At 32.1% G+C, this 24,060-nt stretch overlaps 4 protein-coding genes across 4 annotated transcripts; all 4 read right to left on the bottom strand.

Annotated features, from left to right (window-relative positions):
* Positions 1–2,392: 2,392 nt before the first annotated feature.
* Positions 2,393–7,312, bottom strand: LOC128174859 (uncharacterized). Its single transcript, XM_052840289.1, has 8 exons — positions 7,246–7,312; positions 6,492–6,695; positions 6,005–6,098; positions 4,515–4,678; positions 4,092–4,319; positions 3,867–3,998; positions 2,920–3,069; positions 2,393–2,714 (listed from the first exon to the last, which is right to left on the bottom strand). Exons 1-8 carry the CDS (start codon positions 7,310–7,312, stop codon positions 2,455–2,457), a joined length of 1,299 nt encoding a protein of 432 aa, XP_052696249.1. The 3' UTR covers positions 2,393–2,454.
* Positions 7,313–8,923: 1,611 nt separating this feature from the next.
* On the bottom strand, positions 8,924–13,193 carry LOC128171523 (multiple epidermal growth factor-like domains protein 10). The gene is made up of 7 exons (XM_052837301.1): positions 12,763–13,193; positions 11,171–11,407; positions 10,792–10,923; positions 10,246–10,383; positions 9,948–10,088; positions 9,529–9,649; positions 8,924–9,190 (listed from the first exon to the last, which is right to left on the bottom strand). Exons 2-7 carry the CDS (start codon positions 11,394–11,396, stop codon positions 9,142–9,144), a joined length of 807 nt encoding a protein of 268 aa, XP_052693261.1. The 5' UTR covers positions 11,397–11,407; positions 12,763–13,193; the 3' UTR covers positions 8,924–9,141.
* Positions 13,194–14,713: 1,520 nt separating this feature from the next.
* Positions 14,714–19,832, bottom strand: LOC128171508 (multiple epidermal growth factor-like domains protein 10). The gene is made up of 11 exons (XM_052837283.1): positions 19,665–19,832; positions 19,378–19,515; positions 18,869–19,006; positions 18,487–18,627; positions 17,912–18,049; positions 17,111–17,251; positions 16,216–16,356; positions 15,875–15,986; positions 15,475–15,587; positions 15,124–15,193; positions 14,714–14,918 (listed from the first exon to the last, which is right to left on the bottom strand). Exons 1-11 carry the CDS (start codon positions 19,777–19,779, stop codon positions 14,855–14,857), a joined length of 1,311 nt encoding a protein of 436 aa, XP_052693243.1. The 5' UTR covers positions 19,780–19,832; the 3' UTR covers positions 14,714–14,854.
* A 1,037-nt stretch (positions 19,833–20,869) lies between these two features.
* On the bottom strand, positions 20,870–22,883 carry LOC128174857 (multiple epidermal growth factor-like domains protein 11). The gene is made up of 5 exons (XM_052840288.1): positions 22,752–22,883; positions 22,250–22,390; positions 21,724–21,861; positions 21,395–21,535; positions 20,870–21,054 (listed from the first exon to the last, which is right to left on the bottom strand). Exons 2-5 carry the CDS (start codon positions 22,362–22,364, stop codon positions 20,870–20,872), a joined length of 579 nt encoding a protein of 192 aa, XP_052696248.1. The 5' UTR covers positions 22,365–22,390; positions 22,752–22,883.
* Positions 22,884–24,060: the final 1,177 nt, after the last annotated feature.

Genomic DNA, 24,060 nt, shown 5'->3' with positions numbered 1-24,060 from the left:
TATAAATTGACAGATTCGTGTGCAAGATCTATGTACTTATATGTCAACATATATTAAATTTGATAATGCAGTGCCAAATTAGCAGTTGTTGTTGTTCATGTGAGGAATGTGGGCCTAGGGCCACTTGTTTTATTCATATAAACAACCTTCTCACCTCTTGTGCAAGATGACAAAATTAAACTTTACTGTAAAATTGATACAAAATATACGAAAAAACCAATTAAATGAAAATATTTCAAATATTTAAAGCGATGGGCCAGCAATATTTTAGAAAAAAATAGGTACCAATATTGTTCAATTGTTTTCATTTTAAAAAAGCATGGCCGATCACCAAAATATTAGCCTCACATTTTGATATTTCAGTGTGCAAAAATATAATGACCTATTTTTTAAATCATATATATGTGATTACATAAAAATCAATAACTTGTAATATAAAGAAAAAAAATGCAATTGAAAAATCCACTTTGTGCGACTTAATATTTTCAACATACATGTCAATATATTATTTTGTTAAAAAGAACATTGATTTTTCTATCGATAATTAATTCCAAATTTTTAGTCATATTACATTTCTTGGTTCACTTTTCGTTTACGGGTCACTGAGCGGCTTTTAAATGAATGACACTCATTGAGCATGTTGGTTTATGTTTATAATGACAACAAAAGGAAATTGAGGGAAAATTTATAAAGACAAAACTATATGAAAACAAATAAAATGTGTTATTTACATAACAGTAAAACAGAAATGCGATTCCATGAACTTAATTTAGTTTTTTATTAATGAAAATATTCCAAGAGTAAGAAATCTTCATTTTATATTTAATTTTGTTTTTATCCTAATTTTTACGCCAGTTTAAAGCGTTCTCCCTACTAATGATAAATTATTTCTTTATGATTTCATTAAAGTAGCAGTCATCAATTAAATGGAAATATATTACGTTTACTTCATCATATAAGATAATTTAACTTTAATGTTATTTCAATGCTTGACCAAATTTTAATGTATGAAATTAAAAGCAACTGTTCTTGCAGTAGTTTGTAACGAATCAATACTAACATTTTTTTTAAATTTAAACATAATTTAATGTTTATTCTTGTCGAGGTGAGAGTCGGAGGATAACAAACCGAGAAAACCATTGTCAACCGACGCGAAGCGGAGGTTCACAATGGTTTTCGAGGGGTGTCAATTTCAACTGTTATCCTCCCAAACAGGCACTATTTATTTTGTTAAACTGAATGTCTTTTTTAAAATTTTTAAGAAAATTTTACTGCTTTTATATAGGAATAACGTGAATTCTACAGCGAACCGTACGCGCATAATTTTCGCGCATGTAACATTTTTTAATATTACCCGTTGCCAAGTGCGTTGCTAACGCTGAGGGTAATAGTAAATATTATTAACTGCGTCTTAACCAATCAGATTTCAGTATTTAACATGAAAGTATAACAATCTATTTTAGTTTAATATTTGTTTGATTTTTTTTATGAAATAAATGTTTTTGTTGTTGATATATAAAAATAAAAGCAATTTTAAGAACATCATTTATTATGTAAGGCTGAAAAAAACATTTTATTACAGACACATTCAATGCATTTTCATTATATGATGCGCGCATTTAATCAATTAATTATTATGATTGAAATTTGAATTGTATGTACAATCCTGCAATAGGTAGCAATAGTTTACAACTTATAAATTTACATTATTTGTATCTTGAATACACGTATCATTATGGTTTTTGTCTCTAAAAACAAATGATACGATTCTGAAACAAACTCTCTAACAAAGCAACAAAATAAATGAATAAAAGGGAACAGCTGCAAAGATCCTCGTATGCCTTTATAATCTTAACACTATAAGAATCATACTTTGAGTAGAAAAGCAGAAGAACTGTAAATTTGACATGTATAAAAAACTTTCAGATGTAAGTCCAATAATAATTTCAAAACAATCTGGAACAAGACACGGACTTTTTGTAATAATCAATTATAGTCTACTTGAAATAAGTGAACATTAAAATTTCTTTTAATCTTTAAACTGTCTAACAATAAGGAAACAAGTATTCACTTAACGTACAGAGAGGGAATAAAAGAAGACGAATAAGAGCTTAAAAGTATTCAGTGCATTTCAATGCAATAGATAACAATCAACATCACACAAATTGTTACTTTTAACGATAACAGCATTTTATCAACCAAAAAATGAATATTATATAACAGCTATTTGCAAGGCAATATTTTCTATCTGTATTTCATTGTCAATTTTTATCCTGATTGTTTTTGTTTTCCAAACTTTTATATCGTTAATAATTTTTTTTATCAACCGTATTTTTTGGTTGTGATTTCATTTTTCCTTCTTGTTATTTTCTTTTTTCGGGAATAGGGGTAGTGATTCGAACATATTCTTTGATTAGATGTGCAAACAGTGTTTAAGTCAAAAAATTATATATTCTAATTAATGTCAGAGGTAATAGCTGATATCTCCATGTACTCAGCTGTTGTATCTGTTCCAGCGTTTTCTGCTACTGTCTTCCTTTGAAGAGTCTCATATTTCCTGTCAATGGTTTTTACGTCCGAAACATCGTAATCTAGTTTTGACGTTTTTCTTAAAGACATACATTTCCGTTTCAAAGTGAAAAATGTAAGTACAACAACTAATACGAATAAAATAGAAGTTGTTGCGATTAAGAACGAGACTATTGGAAAGGCTGCTGGTAAAAGACAAAAAGCAGTTTATAATTGAGGCAATTATTCAATATTTCATTTTAATAATTTCATTAGCACAATCTTCTTGAGAATACACTCTGTGTCTTTTTATTTTTGTTTAAGGTTATCATATACCTTAACATAAAGTGATCATTCCCAATTTTATTTCTTTCAGAAAGCAATATCAGCGTAACAAACCTGATGTCTTACCTTGTGCAGCTAATATATTTTCACAAAAATTACCAATGCGAGCTTCAATACACTCTAGACAGTAGCCATTTATATGATTACATATTCTGTTTTGACAGTATTCACTGCAAGTCGTGTTACAATGTGTCCCGTAAAGCGTAGAAGGGTATTCTGGAAGAAATTGATTGAATTATACAAATTCATGTTTATTCTGGGGTGTTCGTAAAGTAATTCTTCTTCTCAATATATGTTTATAGTAAAGAGCAGTTTGGGTGTTTTATCATATAGCTTCTTTTAACAAGTAGCTAATGGCATATTTGTATTTCATTGTAAATATTGAATTAGCAATCACTGTGGTAAACAAACATCATTAATAACTATTTATATACACCCCAATAAAAAGTTATTATTAAATGTTATTTCAAAACTACCATTAAGGATATCCGAAAATATTTCATGATTTTAAATAAAGCTAAGTTATAACAACATTTTTTTTCAATCACCAATTTTGATATTAGCAAGTTTGTTTTGTCAAAAAAGCATATATGAAATTATCAAGCGAGCGCACATTTCCACATCCAGTGAATAGCAATAATATTATTTTTTGAATGTTTTTTTTTTCAGTTTGGAAAATTCGAAAATAAGAAAAAATATTTGTGGGTAACTACAATCTTTTGTAAATTTTAGACTCACTTTGGTTACATCTATCACCCATCCAACCAGAGGAACAACCACTTTTACAAAAACCACTAATATGGTTACCTGACGACTGATTTATACAGTGTTTACACTGAAAGGAACATGTTTTCCAGTATCTACCTTGAGGACAATTTAAAAAAATAAAAAAAAACCATAAAGGAATGTTATGCTTTTAATTTATTTTAAAAGGAAAACTTTAGTTCAACAAAAAGACATGCTTGAAAACTTTTAAGTGTAGCGTTTCATCGGGCTAACAAGTAACTTCTCACCTTCTTCACACATTTCGCCGTTGAATCCATCTTTACAATTAAAACAATGCCCGATTTGAAATTGACAAGTGTCATTTAAGCAGTTAGCTGGACATTTTGTGCAATTTTCTCCATAAAAACCGATGTTGCAACCTATAAAACGAATGCATAGCATATTAAAACATATATTTCAATGAACTGCTAAAGTTTGTTTTCTTTAATGTCATGTGTTTTAAAAGCGTATACCTGTTATGTTTAATTCACAAATATTGATGTAAGCGAACTCCGATACAAAGGATGCATCTGTATTTTTCCTTGAATTATAAATCGTAACATAACGACCGGAAGTAAAACAGTCGATAGTAACGGTGTTATTCAGTGGCTGTTCTATGTCGTGTTGATAACACAAATTCCCTAATCTCCAGTCAGTTGTATCTGACACATAGACGGAAAATCCGGACAACGTATTTCCTTCTGTAAGAAAATAGAACAATTTGTTAACAAATCAATTACAGAATTAGCATACATATTTTTAAAGAAAAAATCAACAATTTAAATGGATTTAAATAAACTTTAGCAGTGTTTGATCGGTGTTTGATGCTGCATTAAAGACGATAAAAAGAAATTACAATCTAAACATTTTATTTTTTTTTTTTCATTAAGTCTTACTTTTACAACTAAGAGTGGTCCTTGGGAGGAACTGCGTGTCGGAAGTACACTTTTTGTCGTTATTTGGACAATCATGTATACTTGTTTCATTCCCAACGCATTCATAATTTCTGCTTGAGAAGGAAGAAGATGTTGTGCCAGTCCAACCAATAACACCATTGTCTCTGTGAGCGAGAAGTATTGTCTAAGAAATGAATTTTATAGTTTTTTAAGACTTTTCTTTTGAAATCAAAGAAAAACATGACAGAAGAACTTTCAATCTTTTTTTTTTCTCTTTAATATGTCAATCAAAAGAAAAAACCATTCGATAATTTTTCATTTTTCATTTGATAAACAATTTAAAATCGTATTAAGTAAAGTGTCATTCATAAAAAATGAAATAATTGTAATTAAAACGGGTCCTTCTTAAAAGTTTAAACAACAACATTCAATATTACAGTGTATACATTACATATTATTATGGTTTCTGAAACAGCTAGCTTCGCTCTAACTGTTGATTGTAGCTTCAAGCAGACAATATCGTGAGAACACAATTTTTTTTCGTGAAATAGTTAATGTAATTTTTATATTTCAAGGTTAATTATTCAATATAAATCTTATATTTATGTAGTTGCATTCTGTTTGATTGCAATCATTCGGTAGTAACTTCACAATCTGTTGAGTATCTATTTTGGAAATTCCCCTTTTTTTAAAAAGAATATTTAACTACAACAGTAAAAAAAAAAATACATCCGGCTACCATTTTGTTGATGCAGATATCTAAGAATTGTTTTGGTTAATGGGTATAGCCTATATCTTGTCAAATAAATAAAATACTAATGTTAAATATCAAGGTACCAGACACCAGGAAACATTCGTGAAATTTAATATTTCAATTTTTATCTCAAATCACAAAAATGGCCCAATATTATGTAAAAGATTTTTATTTAAATAAAGTAAAATAGTTCTCTAGAGTCCATAAAGTTTTGCAATAAAGTTTTCACATTATATAATATTAAAAATAACCTTAGGTTACCAGTTAGAATTTATAAAAATGTTTGTTAGTAACAAAAAGATCTGCTGCACACAGTACAGTCAGCAGTACAAACATTTTTTGATATTTTAGAACATAACTTATTGGCTTAGCTGACAATTATTATTTCAATTTACACTCCACAGAAAGTACATTCAAATAGTAGTTTGAGGCAATATGGGCAATAATTGTCAGGTTGGATGTATATTCTTTTTAATTTTACATATTTATAGATTTCGCTTCAAATATCAAAATTGTAGTATAGCAAAAGTTTATCTTATCTGTTCTTTCTTACCTTAAATTATAAAATAAAAACAAACCTACGTTAAATGGTGATAGAATATCAATAATATCCCGTAGTAACAGTGTATATATTTTTCTTATCTTAAAGCAATTTTGTTAAATTCAGCACAAATGATATTTTTCTTTTTGAACTAGAAGCAATAATTTTGAAAAATAAAACATGACTACAACTCACGGTAAGAATCCCCATATCAAACACACAACTTGAGCATCATACGCTGTAAAGTGACTGCGACAGAGCCATCCGGAATCATTAGGATCTGTTTCGACTGTAGTAGTAGTCCCTCTTCTATAAATACCCGATGTCCTGTAATCAATTGGTTTTGCATTTACCCCTACTGGTAAAATATATAAATTATAAAATAAGATTAATTTTATTTCACAAAATGAAGAAAATATGGCATCAATCATGTCCTCAAGCGTTGATTACATAGCAAACAAATTGTATCGGTTGGAATCATAAAATGATTTGATTGATATTTTTGAGATTTATTATGAAAAATTAACTAACAACCACTATGAATGAATAATAAGGAATTAATATTTTTTGTTACAAATAAATATAGGAAAAAATTGTCATAATGAAGATGCCTGTATATTGATTTTTATTTAGTTGCAATGGAATTTCTTGCTTGATAAAAAAGTGTTTTTATACCACTTACATCCGCCATGTATTAAGGAAAAAGATGCGATGTTTTTCTTCTCCCCTAAGTCCACAGTAAGCCACGCCTCTTTCTGACCGGAAGCAGTTAAGGAACACTTTAACAGGTCCGTACTGTGGTCACCGTCCACAGCGAGGCTTGGATCAAAGTCCTTGTTGTTGTATCTCTGACTCACTGTCCCCGTCTTACCGAGAGCCAGATATTCTGGAATAATTATACATACATAAAAACAGCTAGGTTTACTGAAAATAAACCTTAGCTACAAAATAATTTACAATGGCTTAGCAATACTATGAGCTGACAAGGATCTATTTCTCTTTCTCTTCCCATTTTGTATGTTGATAATGATTTTGTAGCCTTAAAGATTCGTTGCAAAACTGTTTCATAAGTTGTCAGGCTCTACCAGAAACGCTTATCGAACTCGCAGTTAATTGTAATAATGTCTTTTATTTTGTACTTTACATAACAATCAAACACGAGTCTTTTTAACTTTTAAGGACTTTATATTCCTATATCTAGCGAGTTGCTTGACAATCGACATTCAAATGTGTACCAATTATTCATTATTATTATAAATAAACTTTTCAAATTTCATTCAAAAGTAAGCACAACAGCTAGAAACATGACTATGCCCTGACCATGCCACTTTAAGATATCTATATGTGCATTACTATTCCTTCAAAATGTAGTTTTCAACAATGTTTTATAAATGTTTTTTAATCATAGACTCGATTTTATGCTAGTATTGTCTTACCATATTGTTCAGCTTTGTGTATTATTATGAAATACATAATTGCCATCAAAATACATCTATAATCCATAGTGTACAGCATTCACCAAAGATAATTCTGCAAACAATTTCAATAAAGCCTCTGTTTTGAAATCAGATGAATTCCGTTCTACCATCCGTGTTCCTTCTACGCAATTGTATATCAACTGATAGTTTTGCTTATGTGTATGCATGCTGTAAATTCATGTTCTAGTTGAATAGACACAATTTAAAATATGAATATCAAAATAAGTAAACACGGAAACAGAAATTACGTTACAATGGGGGAAAAACCGCTGAGTTCTTTTTAACTTACACATTCTACATGTATAACAATTTTATTCATTAAATAGTTATCAAGCAAAGACCGTATGCCTTGATCTGTGTCACTTAAACTTCTGTAGCTGTTCGGGTCTCTGTTTTTTTTTTATTTCTGACAATTAATTTATAGTTCAATGATTTAAAGATGTATATTTGATAGATCTCTGCAATGGACACTATTATCATTATTAATACGAGCATATACCTGATGGAAAGCAACATGATATGTAATACAACGTGGTAGTTTTAGTGTGCCTTTGATGAAATAATGGGCAATTTATTTTCATATTAGGTTTATTGTTCTCAAGTACTTAAACGAATGCAGTAATGTAACTTTACGTATTTTGATATGAAATCAAATATTATATTTAATTATTCTCTCAAAACCATAATAATAGAAACAGAGGAACTTGTCATTCAACATATTCATAAACATTAATGATGACAAGTTGTTTTTTTCTTTTTCTCATAAAACAATCGCTAAAAAAGCATAATGCAAAGGTTAAATCAGATTTGTATTTGTTTTGGGGGATTTTTTTAACGTGACAGAAAAATGCTAATGTGCAACGTTTGCAAAAGGTGGAATTTATTCTTTAAAAAGGGGAAACTTCAGTTATCGCCGTTGACTGTCTAATAAGACGGTTCATACAACAGAAGTTTTTGTTTAATAAACTCGACAGTCAATGGGATCATTGCTTCCCTATTTGAAAAAAAAACTAGCTGCAGGGATTACGCACTCTTACAATGTACAATTATCGTTTGTCGTGATTGTTTGTAGTTTTAGACTCATTCATTCCAAATAATATTGGTTATACGCTAAGCATAACATTTTTGATTTTTCCTGTTTTGATAAATGATAAAAAGAATATTGCATGCAGCCAATAAAGGATACTGATAGAGGTATAATATTGGAACCATCTTTTGCATTGATCATTTTATTGGTTGAACAAAATATGTCATTCTAATCCCCACCGCTCTCTGTATCATATCGTGTTATTATAAGTCGAGATTTTTTCCAGAATTTTGAATGGGGTTTTGGAAACCTTTCGACTAAAAATACCAATACAGAAATATATCAGGTTGTATGATCAGTCTCAATGATCAGATTAATGAACCCGATATGCTCCTGTAGTCAGTCAGTAACAAACCTAATAAGTAGTACTATTGAGCAAAACATGTAATGAAAATAAGTATGTTTATTTTCCATTATATAATATATGAATATGTGGAAGAACAATGGATTTTAGAATACGTCTATATCATGATAAATATCATATTTTAATGATAATGAACTTAAAAATAAAAATAAAAACAAAAATGTTTTATACAAATACCCCTCTCTCTCTCTCTCTCTCTCTCTCTCTCTCTCTCTCTCTCATAAATGATACAGTACATATAACTCTATCAGTTTTTGTACATAGAATTACATAAAATCTGAAGAATATATCGATTATGTTCAATCAATAACAGTTCAGTTGGAAGTAAACTCATGAATTAAATTCGATTTCCGTTCAAGTAACATTTATTTTGAGCACCGGAGTCATTCAGTTTAACATCATGTTACTTCTTTTGGTGGGCAATTATTCGAGAATCTGATCTTTGAATATATCTAAAAAAAAAAAAGCACCACATATTGAAATTTAAATATTTAAAGATGATTTATTTCTCTGATAAAAAATAACGTTTCTTTTGTATAAAACATGTTTTGGTCATAAAAATGAATGTTGTAGTTCATTTTGCGCACAATTACAAACTCATTATCGGTCATTTATTTATCAACGGAAAAGTCAAGACAAGTTTTCAAATGAAATTAATAATAATATTGATGCAAATGACGCTTTAAATAAATTTGAAAAAATCGCTTTTTGTAATATAAGTGGTGAAAGAACATCAAAAGTAGGAATATGTTCTCAGTGTGTTAGAAGTTACGTTGGTGTGTTGACTGACCTTATAAAGACAACGATGACGACAATGGCAATGACAAGGACGAGAACTCCTACTATAACTCCTACCACTATCTCTGTTGTGTAAGTGTCGTCTTCCACCGCCACAGCTGACGGGTTTGTCTCTGTAAAGATCAAATACAACTAGACATTTACCATTTTTTTAAAATGCTTTGATGATTCTAAAACAAATTGTTGGTAGAAAATACACCGATTGGTTTTAATATATACGGATATTTTATAGTCTAGCGCTATCTTTTTTTAATGTTCACAGTTGATATTTGAAATTAAAAAAAAATAACCTAACAGTGAAGATTTTACAAGTTGGCATATGTTCTTAAGAATAAGAAATGTTGGGTTTAGCCTCTAGCAGTTTCAATCAATATTTTAACATAAGAACAAAAATTGGTAACGACATCTTACGCTGTGTGCAGAGACTCCCTGACCATCCATCAATGCAACCGCCCACACAGTACCCGGTGACAGAGTCACATTGTCCTGGGGACTTACACCTGTCACTGCAAGGGTTGTCACAGTCAATTCCATAATACCCTGCAGGACATGCTATCAAACAACCAAATTGTTAACTTTGAATTATTGCACTATTTACCATTTCACATTAAAATATATGCCCATTATCCAATCCAGAAAATTTCGGTGAAACCTAATTCGTTATGAATCACAAACCTGGGCTGTAAATAGAAAAAAAGATTGTACTCACTACTATTGCAGAATGGTTCTAACCAGCCTGTCTGGCAGCCGTCTGCGCATGTGCCGTTTACATGTTCACAAGTAAGGTCATTCGCGCAGTGTCCACATCGACCGGAACAGTTGGACCCGTAAGTTGAATTTTGGCATTCTGGACATTAGAATGCAAGGTAAGAAAACATTCATATTTAAAGCAGAATAATGTATTTCTTATCTAATTTCAGTTACAGAACAGTCGCCATGAAAATAAAGTCGTCATAAAAATGTCTTACTTTATTTGTTACCTTAAGTCATTTTTTAGGGCTACGTTAAATACAAAACTTCGATGCGCATGTAATACCTTTTAATGCTGTAAAATCAAATCTACGTTTGTATCAAACTAATGATTCATCATTACCAATTTGATCTAAACTGCATGCAGGTATTGTTTCCAAATCCAATGAAAATTAGTAAGATTAATGTACAATGATTTTGATCAAAATGTAAGAAATGCTAGATATATTTTGTTAACAGTACATAACAATAATATTTGAAGTATGAAATAATGTTATGAATATACCTAGAGTACAATCCGGTCCGCGGTACCCGTCGTAACACTGTAGACAGTCTGATGTCTCTATATCACAGGCCTCGTCCTTACAGCTCGTGGAACAAGGGAGACAAGTGAACCCACCCTCGTCTCTCTCACAACCTGATAACAGGCATTATGTATAACATAATTTTACTCGATCTGAACTTCAGTGTTCAGGGTTTAATGATTCATTAATATATAGCTTGACGACATTTTTAATTTTAAAATAAAATAAGAAAATTGGCAAATGGTTGATTCAAATACAACTCTTTTACGAGGAGTTTTTTGTTTCCATGTTCATTTTGACTACATGTAAATATTCATTCGGGGGGAAACCCATTTTCTAGTATATTTAGAATCCATTTACCTAAGATTTCCACTTCACATAACTCTACAATCGCGTACGTCGAATAAGCCTCAGGATATTTGACGTCTTGGCGTCGCTCGTTGTAAAACGTGAAATATCGCCCGTGAATTCTACACTGGAATTCCAGAATTAAAGCAGGAAGTGATAATGCGTTGTGATGGAAACAAAGATGGCCGTTCCGGAAGTGAGTTGAGTTGTCAGATACGTAGACTGAAAACCCAGCCATCGTATCGGCACCTATAAATAACAAGGGTTGTGAATAACAAGGGTTGTGTTAAGATAAAATCAACGGTTAAAAATGCCAAAAAAGAGTGAATAAGTTAAGTCCCTATATACATTCAGTCTGAATATTGATTCACTTTATCAAACATTTTATAACCGATATATTAAAAAATGTAAGGTAAAAAATCACAAGCATCATTAAAAACATTCACCAAATGTTAATATGTAAACGGTGTGACCGTTGGACCGAGCGCAGATTTAGCACAGTGCAGTTTGATTTTTGTATAATAAAATCTATTTAAAACGCACAAAGTAGGATCCGCCAGCATGGTTGCCTTCTCAAATCATTCGTCAAAGTTAAACTAAACGTCGCGTGCTCAGTCTACATTATGACGTCATATTTCAGACGTAAAACGTTCGAGTTTTGTCTTCGGAAATAGCCGAAGAGAGCTACGTGATTCCGAATTTTTTTTAATTTCTTCTTTCATTGTTCATCAATTTAATTCATATGAATGCCAATGTAATAAAATTTAATACTTTATTCAGAATCTAAAAGATCCGTTTCTTGACGTTTAATGTTTTTATTTTCCATCTGATAATTTGATAAGACATACATAAAACAAGTCGTGTTCTTTATTGAAGCACTATTGGAACTTTTCTGGTATCCTTTTTAAATTCTTTTAATTCAAATTACCTTCTATTGAAGCACAGGACTTATTTAATCGAGTTTAGGGGCAATAAACATCGATAAGTACCATTCAGTCAATGATCGAACTAACTTTTAAAAAACAAAATGGCTGCCAATATGGCGGCGCCCATGGCTGGAAGAAATTTTTTTTGGCCTTAGTACCCCTGATTCAACTTTCATTTTTCACTGATTTTCTCATATATACGTGTTACCATTAATCCTCGCTTCGCGAGGCGGGCTTCGCCCGCCTCTCGCTGCGCTCGGTATTAATGATCATCATTTTTTTACAGACAGTAGAAAACCCTTCGGATTCATATAGAGTGTATCACATGTTACTTTGTATGTTACCCATGCACATTTATCAAAACCGATGTCACACCCTTATCCATATTTACCGCCAAAGGTCTCTTGGACGTTAAAAGCAGACCAATGGCATTCATGGAATTTGAATATGTATAATTTTTTATTATTTCTGTAACAGTGGTCATTAGCAGCTTACTCTCTATTTTCCGCATACGTGATTTCTACAGACGTAATACGCACCCCTTCTAGATCCACACCCTCACCCCATTTTCCGTTAAAGCTCTTACGGATGTTTCAGATCAATTGCATTTTTTACGAAAAAAAAATAAATGTTGCTAAAAAAAAATATTAATTATTTTGGTCATCACAATGCACTTACTATTCTCTGCATACGTGATCTGTACAGACAGAATGCTCGCCCCTTGGAGATCCACCTGCCACCAAGCCTCGGTGTCATTCCCTACCGTCTGTGTACACTTTGTGTCCACTTGACCCCCATCACCATCGTTAGCCAGTTCCGGTCTGCTCCAGAAATGTGCGCGTGAGCTAATGCTTGCATGTTTACCAAGAGCTAGATTGACTTAAAATAAAAACAATCATTAATGAATTCTGCTCTTATTTTTCATCATTTTCTTCATTCCTGTTTTCCTTATTTTCAAATTAATTATTTCTTGTTTTATCTAGCACAAAGTATTTTAAAGTATTTTCTTATACAATGTGTTTTAAGCAGAGAATGGTACATGTTTTTAACAAATCTTCTTTTCAAAAGTTTTATTTGGATTTAACTTAAAATATAACAAAATATTGCAATTAAATACTTGTTTACCTGTTGCATGAAACGTATCTACAACCTTTAGACTTCAAAATGAATTATTTACATTCGAGTTTTTTTTTTTTTTTATTTAAGGGCAGTAAAAAAAATTAACCAAACAATTTCACATAAAATGAATTTAAGTTTATCATCATGAATATAATATCTATTGTGTTTGTTACAGATATATCTGATGTTGCGAATCATGTTGGTATTTTTTCTAAACATTCAAATAAATAATGATTAAAACTTACCATATTGGTGTGAAATCTGACAAAACGCAAAAAAAGCCACACAAATAAATACAAACTTCATGACTGTATAACAAATCATAAAAACATATCTTCATGTTTCACACACATTATTGAAATTTATTTTACTCTTTCTAAAAATTCTCACATGACAAAGATGATAGTGTTATACTAAAAATATGTAAATTCGCTAAACGAACTATTAAACTGAGGTATTTGACCGGAAGGAAGTCAGAAGTTATAGATAACATCGCGTTATTTAAATAAAATATAGGTGGCTCGCTGGGTTAACATTATGAATTCGTAAATTCTATAACAAAGAGGTAGTGACTAGACACGAGTATTAGCTTTAAATACTTTATTTATTCAACGAATCGTCATTTTCACCCTGAGGAGTATTTCTTTAATTGACTTATTAGAATATCAGTCAGCAATCTAAAACACTGAATGGAATTATACATTTATGTGGTGTTTACCCTTTTTTGGGATGTTTAGCTAATTCATAACGGTATTTTAATTGCATGGGTGAAAACTGGAAATATACACACCTATGTACAGTTTCCTATAGGTCATCCACAACGCGTGACTTAAGGTGCGGTCAGACATTACGATATTCCATCAAATTTTCTCATTCGATTTGCTTTCGACTAAAATCGTACCGTGTGACCACCTAAGTCGAAAATCGAAAGCAAAGTCTGAAGACGATTGAAAATCTAAAGTGCGTCCGATTTGTAATCGACCCTCTGGTGAGAATCGTGACGTCACAATGACTTTTTTCCGTAAAACAAAAATATTGAATAGGTTTTATAAATCAAAAATCGACTGTAAAATCGTATCGTGTGACCACCTCAACAATCGACTCCAATCAACTTTCCTGAGCAAGTCGATTGAAAATCTGATGGAAAATCGCATCGTGTGATCGCACCTTTAGACTGTTAATGATAGTGTGTCACAAAACGGCGATTCCAATGCAGCACCGATATCCTTTAATATTGAACTTTCATAGGTAAATCGACAATGAAATTCAATGGCGGTGTTTTAGGTGCAATATTTGCCTCAAAAACTTCTGTATAAAAAATATCAGACAGTTCTCGGCCTTGAAAGGACTAAAAAACTTTATGATTTTTCCATACAAAACTGTTTTTGGCATACATTTATTATATCATTAATAGATATTTAAAACAGAAATTTGAAATCTAGTTTTTTAGTCAAATAAGGAAGTCTTTAGAGACAGAAGAAAAGACAGAAAAGACAGAACATCCTTGACCATTTATTTTTGTGTTTTACTAATTGTATACATGTGCTATGACGCCAAATTCAAAATCAATTTAGATATGATGATGCTTTATCATGTAACGAATCCCGAGCTATAACCAGAAAGAAATAATAAGTTCTCTTTAAAACTTCGTTTATTCCCAGGAGCTGATATATCTATCATCTTTGGTAACATAACCTCTGTTCTCTTGATAGGACCTGAAAAAAATAATATTTAATGTTGATTTTGTTTGCGTTCTTTATCTCCAAAATTTCAAATGTTTTATCCTCGGCATTTTACCTTAACAACCATCATTCATCTCAATTTCTGTTTGTTAATTATAAAATGTTATTTTATGAATATAAACCTTAAACAACAAATGGTGTTAGTTTATGTCATAAACAAGATATCTTTTAAACATACTTGAGATTCTGATTTTGGTATGGTACTCTTGGAAGAGATATTGTTTCTTCAAGTTCATTTTGGGTGTCTTCTTTAAATATAAAATCAAGCAATATTTATTAGATACATCTAATAAGGGCTAGCAATGTCTCACACAATTCAATGTATGAAGCAGAACATGACTTAAATAAATGAAAAAGAATCGATATGAGCAAAAAACAGGAACTTGTATATTTGTTTTTATTTTCAATCTTTATACGATTACGTATGAACAATTTCATTACGCATTTGCGCTTCAACAAAGTGACTTTGAGACAATAATTCATTGTTTGTCATATCAGTATTAAATATAATGGAGTAACGCGTCTATACCCTGTCTGTTTGTTTGGTGGTTACTGCTGTGGACATCGGCGTAATAGTTGACACTTAGAACGCTCAGCCGGCGACCTTGACCTCCGACTTTTAACCTTGACCTACTTGTGTGTCTAAAAAACATATTAATTCTAATCCATATTATCACATGTGTAAAACTTGATAAAATTGTTGTAAGATTAAGCTATCATATCCCTGATATTGAAACCAAATATTTTGTACAAAAAAATAATGAAATGTTTCTAGTGATTATTTCCAAAAATTCAGTGAGATATTGTGAGACTGTGTACTGTGAATCATAATAATCATTATAACTTACTTTATGATTGCTTCCAGAAGACAGAATCCCTATTTTGTTCGAGTCCATGTTTTAAAGTATCACATTTTAAGGCTGACTTACCTGGCTATCAATATTACAATAACGATGTCTGCAAGAAGAAATACCAGACCTCCGCCAATCCCTACCCCCAAAACCAGGCTAGCAGAAACCGAAACTCGTGTACCATTCAATTCTACACAAGTTAAAAGTTGAACAATGAGTATTCTTTTCAAATGATATTAGAAAATTGTTTGTTTTTATATTTAGATACTGTTATGAATGAGTAATTAAAATGTCTTCATACTGCTACGTATGCAATTAGATGTTTGCTTCTTCAAACTATTCCTTGGTTTGTGGTCATACATTTGCGCCTCAAAAATAAAATACTTATTTTGTTCATTCATCAAAACAAAACTGTCTACCTAGATTACATAAATCTCCACCCCATCCAGTTGCGCATGCTCCATCGCAAGAACCGTTGACGTTGTTGCAAGTCGAAATGTTTAAGCAATTTTCGCTGCAGTTATATAGGCACTGGAAACCATAAGTTCCAGCAGGGCATGCTGTAAATAAATGAACTGAAATTGGACAGTATTTGTTTTATGATTTCAAATGATACGTGTCACCAAACAACGAAGAGTTAGTTCCTACCGAACGGTTAGCCTGAACATTTGAGTAAAACGTTTATAGTAAGTATTATACAAATGGTATACAAAAGGAATTAAACATCTCGTGCATATGATCATATATTGTTTTACTTTACATAATTGATTAGAATAATTAACAATCAAGGCGTAGTAAATATCAATATTTGTGGAGATACTTTTAACTAGCACTTCGCGGCGTAATTGTGGGATTTTTAAAATCTAAGGTAAATCTAAGGTAACTTTTCTTATACATATTGATTAGGAATATATGTAGTGCAAAGTGCAATCTTTGTTGTTTAATGCTTGTCCATATGTTAGTATCTGGATTCTAAGGACAACATAGACTGTCACAGAACTCTCCTATTATCTTAAGATATACTTACAACTGTCACATAACTCTCCTATTATCTTAAGATATACTTACGACTGTCACATAACTCTCCTATTAACTTAAGATATACTTACGACTGTCACAGAACTCTCCTATTAACTTGAAATATACTTACGACTGTCACAGAACTCTCCTTTTAACTTAAGATATACTTACGACTGTCATAGAACTCTCCTATTAATTTAAAATATAATAACGACTGCCACAGAACTCTCCTATTAATTTAAGATATACTTAGGACTGTCACAGAACTCTCCTATTAATCTAAGATATACTTACGACTGTCACAGAACTCTCCTGTCCAGCCTGCCTTACACCCTCCTATACAGACCCCCGAGGATTTATTACACCTGTTGGTCATTAGACAGTGAACGCCGCATTCCTTGATACACATCTCTCCAAAATAACCGTCATCACAGGCTATAAGTATACGATAAAACTAGTCAACGTTTACGTCATTTTTTATTTTAAAAAATATGGAGATAAATATACATTACCAATTTTAAAGATTTAAGTAACACATATCTTTTTGGTCATTAACATGAACAAGTTTTGTGGTCAGTTAGGTTGTATAGGATATCTGTTGATATAAATGCGGATAAAAGTAAATTACAATTTAAATACTTTCGCCGATTTAGAACATTCTAATTTTCAATATTGAGCCAAACAATTTTTTTACAGACGGGTAGTTTAAAGCTCTAACCAAATGCACTAAGCTGATCGGTAAAAATTTCAGAAAAAAAAAACAAATTTACAAAAGATACTTGATTTTAATAATTCTGTTGATAGGAAGTACGTCACAATATGGAAGTGCCCCCATACCTACTTAACTTTGATGAAAGTAGAGGAGTTTCATATGTTTTTTACCTGGCCTTGTCTTACATATTGAACTATGCGTTTTATTAAGGACTCCCAGCAGCTTCATAATCGTTTAAAATTGATAAATCTTAAAATAAAATATAGTGATGGTTTCATCAACTATCCAGTCATATATTATACACTTTATCATATCACCTGTTTGCATTATTCGGTATATTTACGTTGATGACAATACTCTTGCTTTGATTACAGTACACTTACTTTGATTACAGTATCTGCCGTGCCAGCCTCTAGAACACCCCGCTGGACAGCTCCCGTTGACATGGTCACACACCACCCCTCCTAAACAGTGACCACAGAGGAAGGAGCACTGGGGTCCGAACCTCCCCTCTCCACACCCTACAAAGTATTTGGAGGACGATGCCTGTGTGACTGTCCTTACATTTAAAAATCTAAGAGAGCATACAATTGTTCACAAATGTGTGCGTTTATTGTCCAATAAATGCGTTGGTTTGGATTCACGTTTAAATTAATACAAAAAAGTAAAAAGAAATGTTGTTTTCTTTTTTGTTTGTTTGGGTTTTCTTTTTGTACAACCTGGTTTCGAAATAAAAGTAAAATTTACAAATTGACAAGTTCATTGTATGCAAATAAACGTTAATAACGACTATGAAAGAAAATATCAACAAAATTATGTCGAAATAAAATGAATTGAAAATACAGAACTTTAATCAATTTTTAGTTATTTCATTTTTTGGAAATTCTTGACTACTTAGCATTTGACGTTGAATATGTATAAAAAGCTAATTGTATAACAAGTATAGAAAATTACACACTTTGATCGCAGTATTTTCCAAGCCAACCGTCAAAACATCCATTAGAACAAACTCCTGTCACGTGATCGCAGTCGTTGGCATGGCGACAATGTTCACTGCACATCTCTTTACAACCCTGGCCGTAATATCCAAATTGGCAGGCTTCATAATAAATCATCAAAAAAGTTCAATACCGTATTTTTAAGCATCATTGGTTGAACAGTATGAAAATTAGAAATTATTTTTCTAATATTGATTTTAGAAATATATGATTTCTAAATTGTGTTTAAAACAATATCGCCAAATCAAATCAGAGCGAAAATGAAAAAAAAAATATTATTAGGGCTTACATCGGACATATCAAATGATCGAAATTGTGATTTCAGTATACAAGAAGTTTTACCAATATTGCATCGACTTCCTATCCAGCCCTCTGCGCATCCTGTAGGACAAAGTCCGGTCACGTGGTTACATACGTCACCATTTTTGCAATTTCCACACTGTTGTTGACACTTCGATCCAAAGTAGTTTTCTGCGCAAGCTTTTGCAATATACAAGTTAATGATAGCATTTTTAAAGTATTTATAGAGATAAAAACTTGTATCAAAATAATAAGGTAGAATCTATTTACTCGGGAACTTTTTTTTTTGTATCCTAATGTGTTTATATATTTTTATGTGCAACGCATTTCCTTAAAATAAGAACAATTGAGATCTTATATTTCAATTCTACCGTCACAAGGTACAAAAATGTTTCGTAACAGGAAAAGCAAAGAAAGAAGCAGGTATGAGGTTATTGTCAAGAGCGTTACTGCAAATCAGTAACAATGCGTATAAGATAAAAACAGAATTGCGTTATCGATCAAAAGACACCTTATTTATAATCTTAAGGTATCTTTTTTAATTTGCTCACTTTTATTGCAAAAGTTGCCCAACCATCCATCTTTACATTCCCCCGGACATTCCCCCGTGATGTGGTCACAGGAAGTGTCGTCATAGCAACTCCCACACTCCTTCCGGCACGCCTCTCCGAACGATTTGTCATCACATTCTTCACAAAATAGAAATAAAAAGTTCAATTAATTGCAGTAAAATCATATTTATTTTTTTTCTTAGGACAATAAAAAGTACATTAAAGTGTATATGACATCTTTAAAACATTAGGTTTCAGTTTCATTGACTATTGAACGTTATATTCACTTCTGTCGCATCTTGGTCCTGTCCATCCGGCCAAGCATCCGCCATTACAGGCACCGGTCACGTGGTCACAATCTAATGCGTTTAGGCAATTGGAACTACATTGATCCTTACACATTATTCCATAAAACCCTTCTGTGCAGGCTATAAAGAAATGTTAATCATGTTTTCTTTATTATAAGTCTTCTGCATACATTTATCACCAATACTTTCGCTATTGAAAAATATACTTTTGTTACAAGTGTTTCCTATCCAACCGGAAGCACATCCGTTGGCGCATGCTCCGTTGACCTTGTCACAGCTTTCTTCATTGTAACAATGACCGCATTTGGTTTCACAGCTTGGACCATACCAACCAGTCTCACAGCCTTAAAAACAGAAACAAAAAGAAAATTGTATCGTGACTTGGTGATATTAACAGAGACAGTGCAATCAATTAAACTGTACACAGCATCGATATGTTTGAGTTTTAGTCGTTCAGTCATTGGTCCTATATCATAATGTCAAGTATTTGACAATAACTCTACTTTCTTTTTATTTTTGACTAATATGACTTGACTTGCATGAATTTTAATGTTCTATTTGTTTGACAGTTCAATAAACAGGCTCAGAAATAGATCTGTATTTGCAGAAATGCAATATTTTTTCTCAAACAGTACAAAAAGAAAGATGATAATATGTCTTACTCTGGTCACACCTGGGGCCAACCCAGCCCGCCAGACAGCCCAGGTAACACTCCCCGGACTCACTGTCACAGGCAGAGGGGTCGAGGCAATGCGGGCTGCAGGTGTCCTTACACGACACGCCATAGACACCGGGACCACAAGCTGTGTGACAAAAAGGAGGAAAGTTTAAAATAAAGTCATCAGAGCGCAAATGTTTCCATTACATAAATATCATTTTTTTTAAAGTCGATTACTGTATGCCATGAGTTAAAATAATTATGATCTAAACCAATAAACTATGAATAATAGTATGAGAGAATTCTATCATATTTATTCTTCCAAGATTTATAATCTTTTGACATGAGATTCATGCTCGCATTGATTGGATTGATTGGGCGTTTGAAACAATAGATCCTAGGATTTTTTCTTTCTCTTCACATGTAATGAATATGGTTTTAACATTCTGAAGCATTAATAAAAATCGAATAGAGTATGCAGCATAAATACGCTAAAACGGAGTTCTATATTTTATAGCTGTACGTTTTAATGTAACAAATGAACAATGTAGTATAAAAAATCTGATAACTTGCCGTCCTTGCAATCCGGTCCCTTCCATCCCGCGGAACAGCTGTCTGGACAGGAACCGTCCACGTGATTACATACGTCATTGTTGGAGCACCGCCCACACGTATTTTCACACCCCTTACCGAAGTATCCACTGCCACACTCTGAGGGTATAGTGATGTGAAAAAAATATATAAAAAGCATCGATCATATGGATAAATTACGCTATCAAATTTTATTTCAAATAAGAATTATTTACATAAGAATAAAATTATACGTCATATATCACAAACCATGAATCAGTTGGAAAAAAATCATTAATATAACAAATAAATAAAGTGAAAATAATAATATGAATGATAAACTAGTAGATTCTTTAAAGTATTGAATTAATGAATAGAGCCAGTACTGACTGCACACAGCTTTAATACATCACTTATAAAACTAAATGAACAAAATCTATATATTATTCTCCAACTCTCTTTCTTTCTATCCATTTCTTACCTTCGGTGCATTTCTCTCCAATCCATCCATCTGTACACCCGTCTTCGCATCGCCCTGTCTCGTGATCACAGGTCAAGGGGTTACGACAATTCGGACTACATCTGTCTTTACACATGATTCCAAAGTAACCTGCCGGACACTCTATCAGGAGATATCATTATTTCGTTTCAAAAACAAGAATTGTTCTTGATTCTTGAAAGTAGAATAGATAGAGGAAAATTATCCAGTTGCTTGTATGCATATTCGTAACTTCAAAATCAACATTTTAGTTTCAATATATGCATGATGACATTGAAATGCTGTTAAAAATAAAATTCTAATTTGCTCACTTTTGTTGCACACAGTCCCAGTCCATCCTGATGCGCACCCACTTACGCAACTTCCGTTAACATGATCGCAAGCACTGTTTCCATAACAGTGCCCGCATTTGAGCTTACATCCTTCACCAAATGTACCATTCGAGCAAGCTATACATAAACAAGTAATAATTGATACCAAACTCAGAGAAATTTTCACATAAATTAAGCACTTTATGGAATATACCGCTTACGATTTCATTAAAGCTCAACGACGTTATTTTATACAATCTACAAGTAAAATATAGAATGCACAAGACAATTTCATTCAAACATATTGTTTTGTTTTTTTACGCCAGAAATATTACTTAAATACACATTGTCAAGATTACATTGAATCTTGAACTTAAGCATAGTTAAAAATAGTAAGTACAGTAAAGAATTCTTAGAATAAAAAAACTGTCGTAAAAGGATACTTCAGTATTGTAACGGATTTCATGACATCATTTATTCAAAGTGAGTTGATATTTCCAGCAGACCAGTAAACAGCACATTTTACCTTCCGTACACCTCTCGCCGATCCATCCGTTCGTACACCCGCCCTCACAGGCCCCGCTCTCGTGATCACATGACTGCTTATTCACACAATGTGGACTGCATTCATCCTTGCACATTAGACCGAAAAACCCTTCTTCGCATTCTATAACGAAATGCCGTTATATGACATGTACATGTGCATGTTTGGATGGTCTCATGGCAAGATAAACAGAATAGAAAAGGAATGTCATTTGGAACCTTAAATGAAAAGCAATTATATATATGTATGTGTTTATGCCTAGAGTCATTTATATTGAGTAGTTTAGAAAGCTAATCAACATGTAGAGCTAATACTTTTTTAGATACTTTCAATTATCTAACTCTGAATCACCTAACTATTTTTTTTTACTTGTTACACCTTCATTTTCTCAACCAAATAATCTCAATAAGTCTCCTCTCTTCCACCGCCGATACCTTCACTACCTATGACTATTATTTTCTCTCTCTCTCTCTCTCTCTCTTACTTTGATCACAGATAGTCCCTGTCCAGCCCGGGGCACACCCACTAGGACACGTGCCGTTCACGTGATCACAGATTTCTCCGTTGAAACAGTGACCACATGTTAGCTCACAGTTCCCGCCAAACGTCAACTCTTGACAGGCTGTAATTCAGTAAAGATTATAAATGTTTTGAATAGGAACGCTATAGTTATTAAGATACATATTTGACAAAATAGCAAAGCAAAGTTCAATATTTTTGAAGAAACTGATTTCATTCAATGATACTTGTCGAAGCTTTAAAAAATAGTCATAATACAATAAATTCAGGTATTTGTATGGATTGTAAAATTTCAATTTATCAATTTATATTTTGTTTTGACGGAATTATAAAGACTGGTAACTTTGATTAGGTCTCCTGTAAAACACCCACTTCTGTACTTTACTATGTTTAATTTTTATAATATGATGAGCTGCAAAGCTTAAAGAAATAAAGAATGAATGATACGATAGTGAATATTTAAGATGTTGTAATGATGTACGAGTTACCTTTGCTTGCATGACATCAATATAATCTTTATTTTAGTCACTGACAGTCGGAATTATGTCTTTATTATAGGATGAATAGGTAGTAAAGTGAAGAACATAATAAAGAAGGATAAAGTCGAAGAAACTAAAGTCTGTCGTAGATGTCATTCGTTAAATGTGTTTATCAATGTATAGTCAATGTAATTAATCTATATAAACTGGAGGCATTGTCAAATTATAATAATATCATTTGTAGTGTTTCAAAATATGAAACTTATTGTATTGATTGATTGATTGATTGATTGATTGATTGATTGATTGATTGATTGATTGATTGATTGGAAGAAGCTTTTTAATGATTCATAATTGTCATTATTAATGATTTGTGCTTTCTGCTCTTCAAATTGAATCAACAAAACTGTAAGTCAATAATGGCCCGCACCCTCCCTACATCTGGACCATATCCAGCCATCTTTACATCCGCCGACACATGACCCTGTCACGTGATCACATGATAGAGGATCCAAGCAATGGGGACTGCATTCATCCTTACACATCAGTCCAAAGTAACCAAGATCACATTCTGAATAAAGGAAATAGAAGAGGCATATAAAGGTGCAAAATAACGTCAGGTTCTGAAACAATATTTATTTAATTCATCATGGTTTTTTAGCTCACCTGAGCTGAAAGCTCAAGTGAGCTATTCTGATCACATTTTGTCCGTCGTCCGTCTGTCCGTCCGTCTGTCCGTCTGTAAACTTTTTACATTTTGAACTTCTTCTCTAAAACCGCTTATCCAATTTCAAG

The sequence above is a fragment of the Crassostrea angulata genome, chromosome 2, assembly GCF_025612915.1.
Source record: "Crassostrea angulata isolate pt1a10 chromosome 2, ASM2561291v2, whole genome shotgun sequence".
NCBI lineage: Eukaryota > Metazoa > Mollusca > Bivalvia > Ostreida > Ostreidae > Magallana > Magallana angulata.
This window is presented reverse-complemented; position numbering and strand designations above follow the sequence as displayed.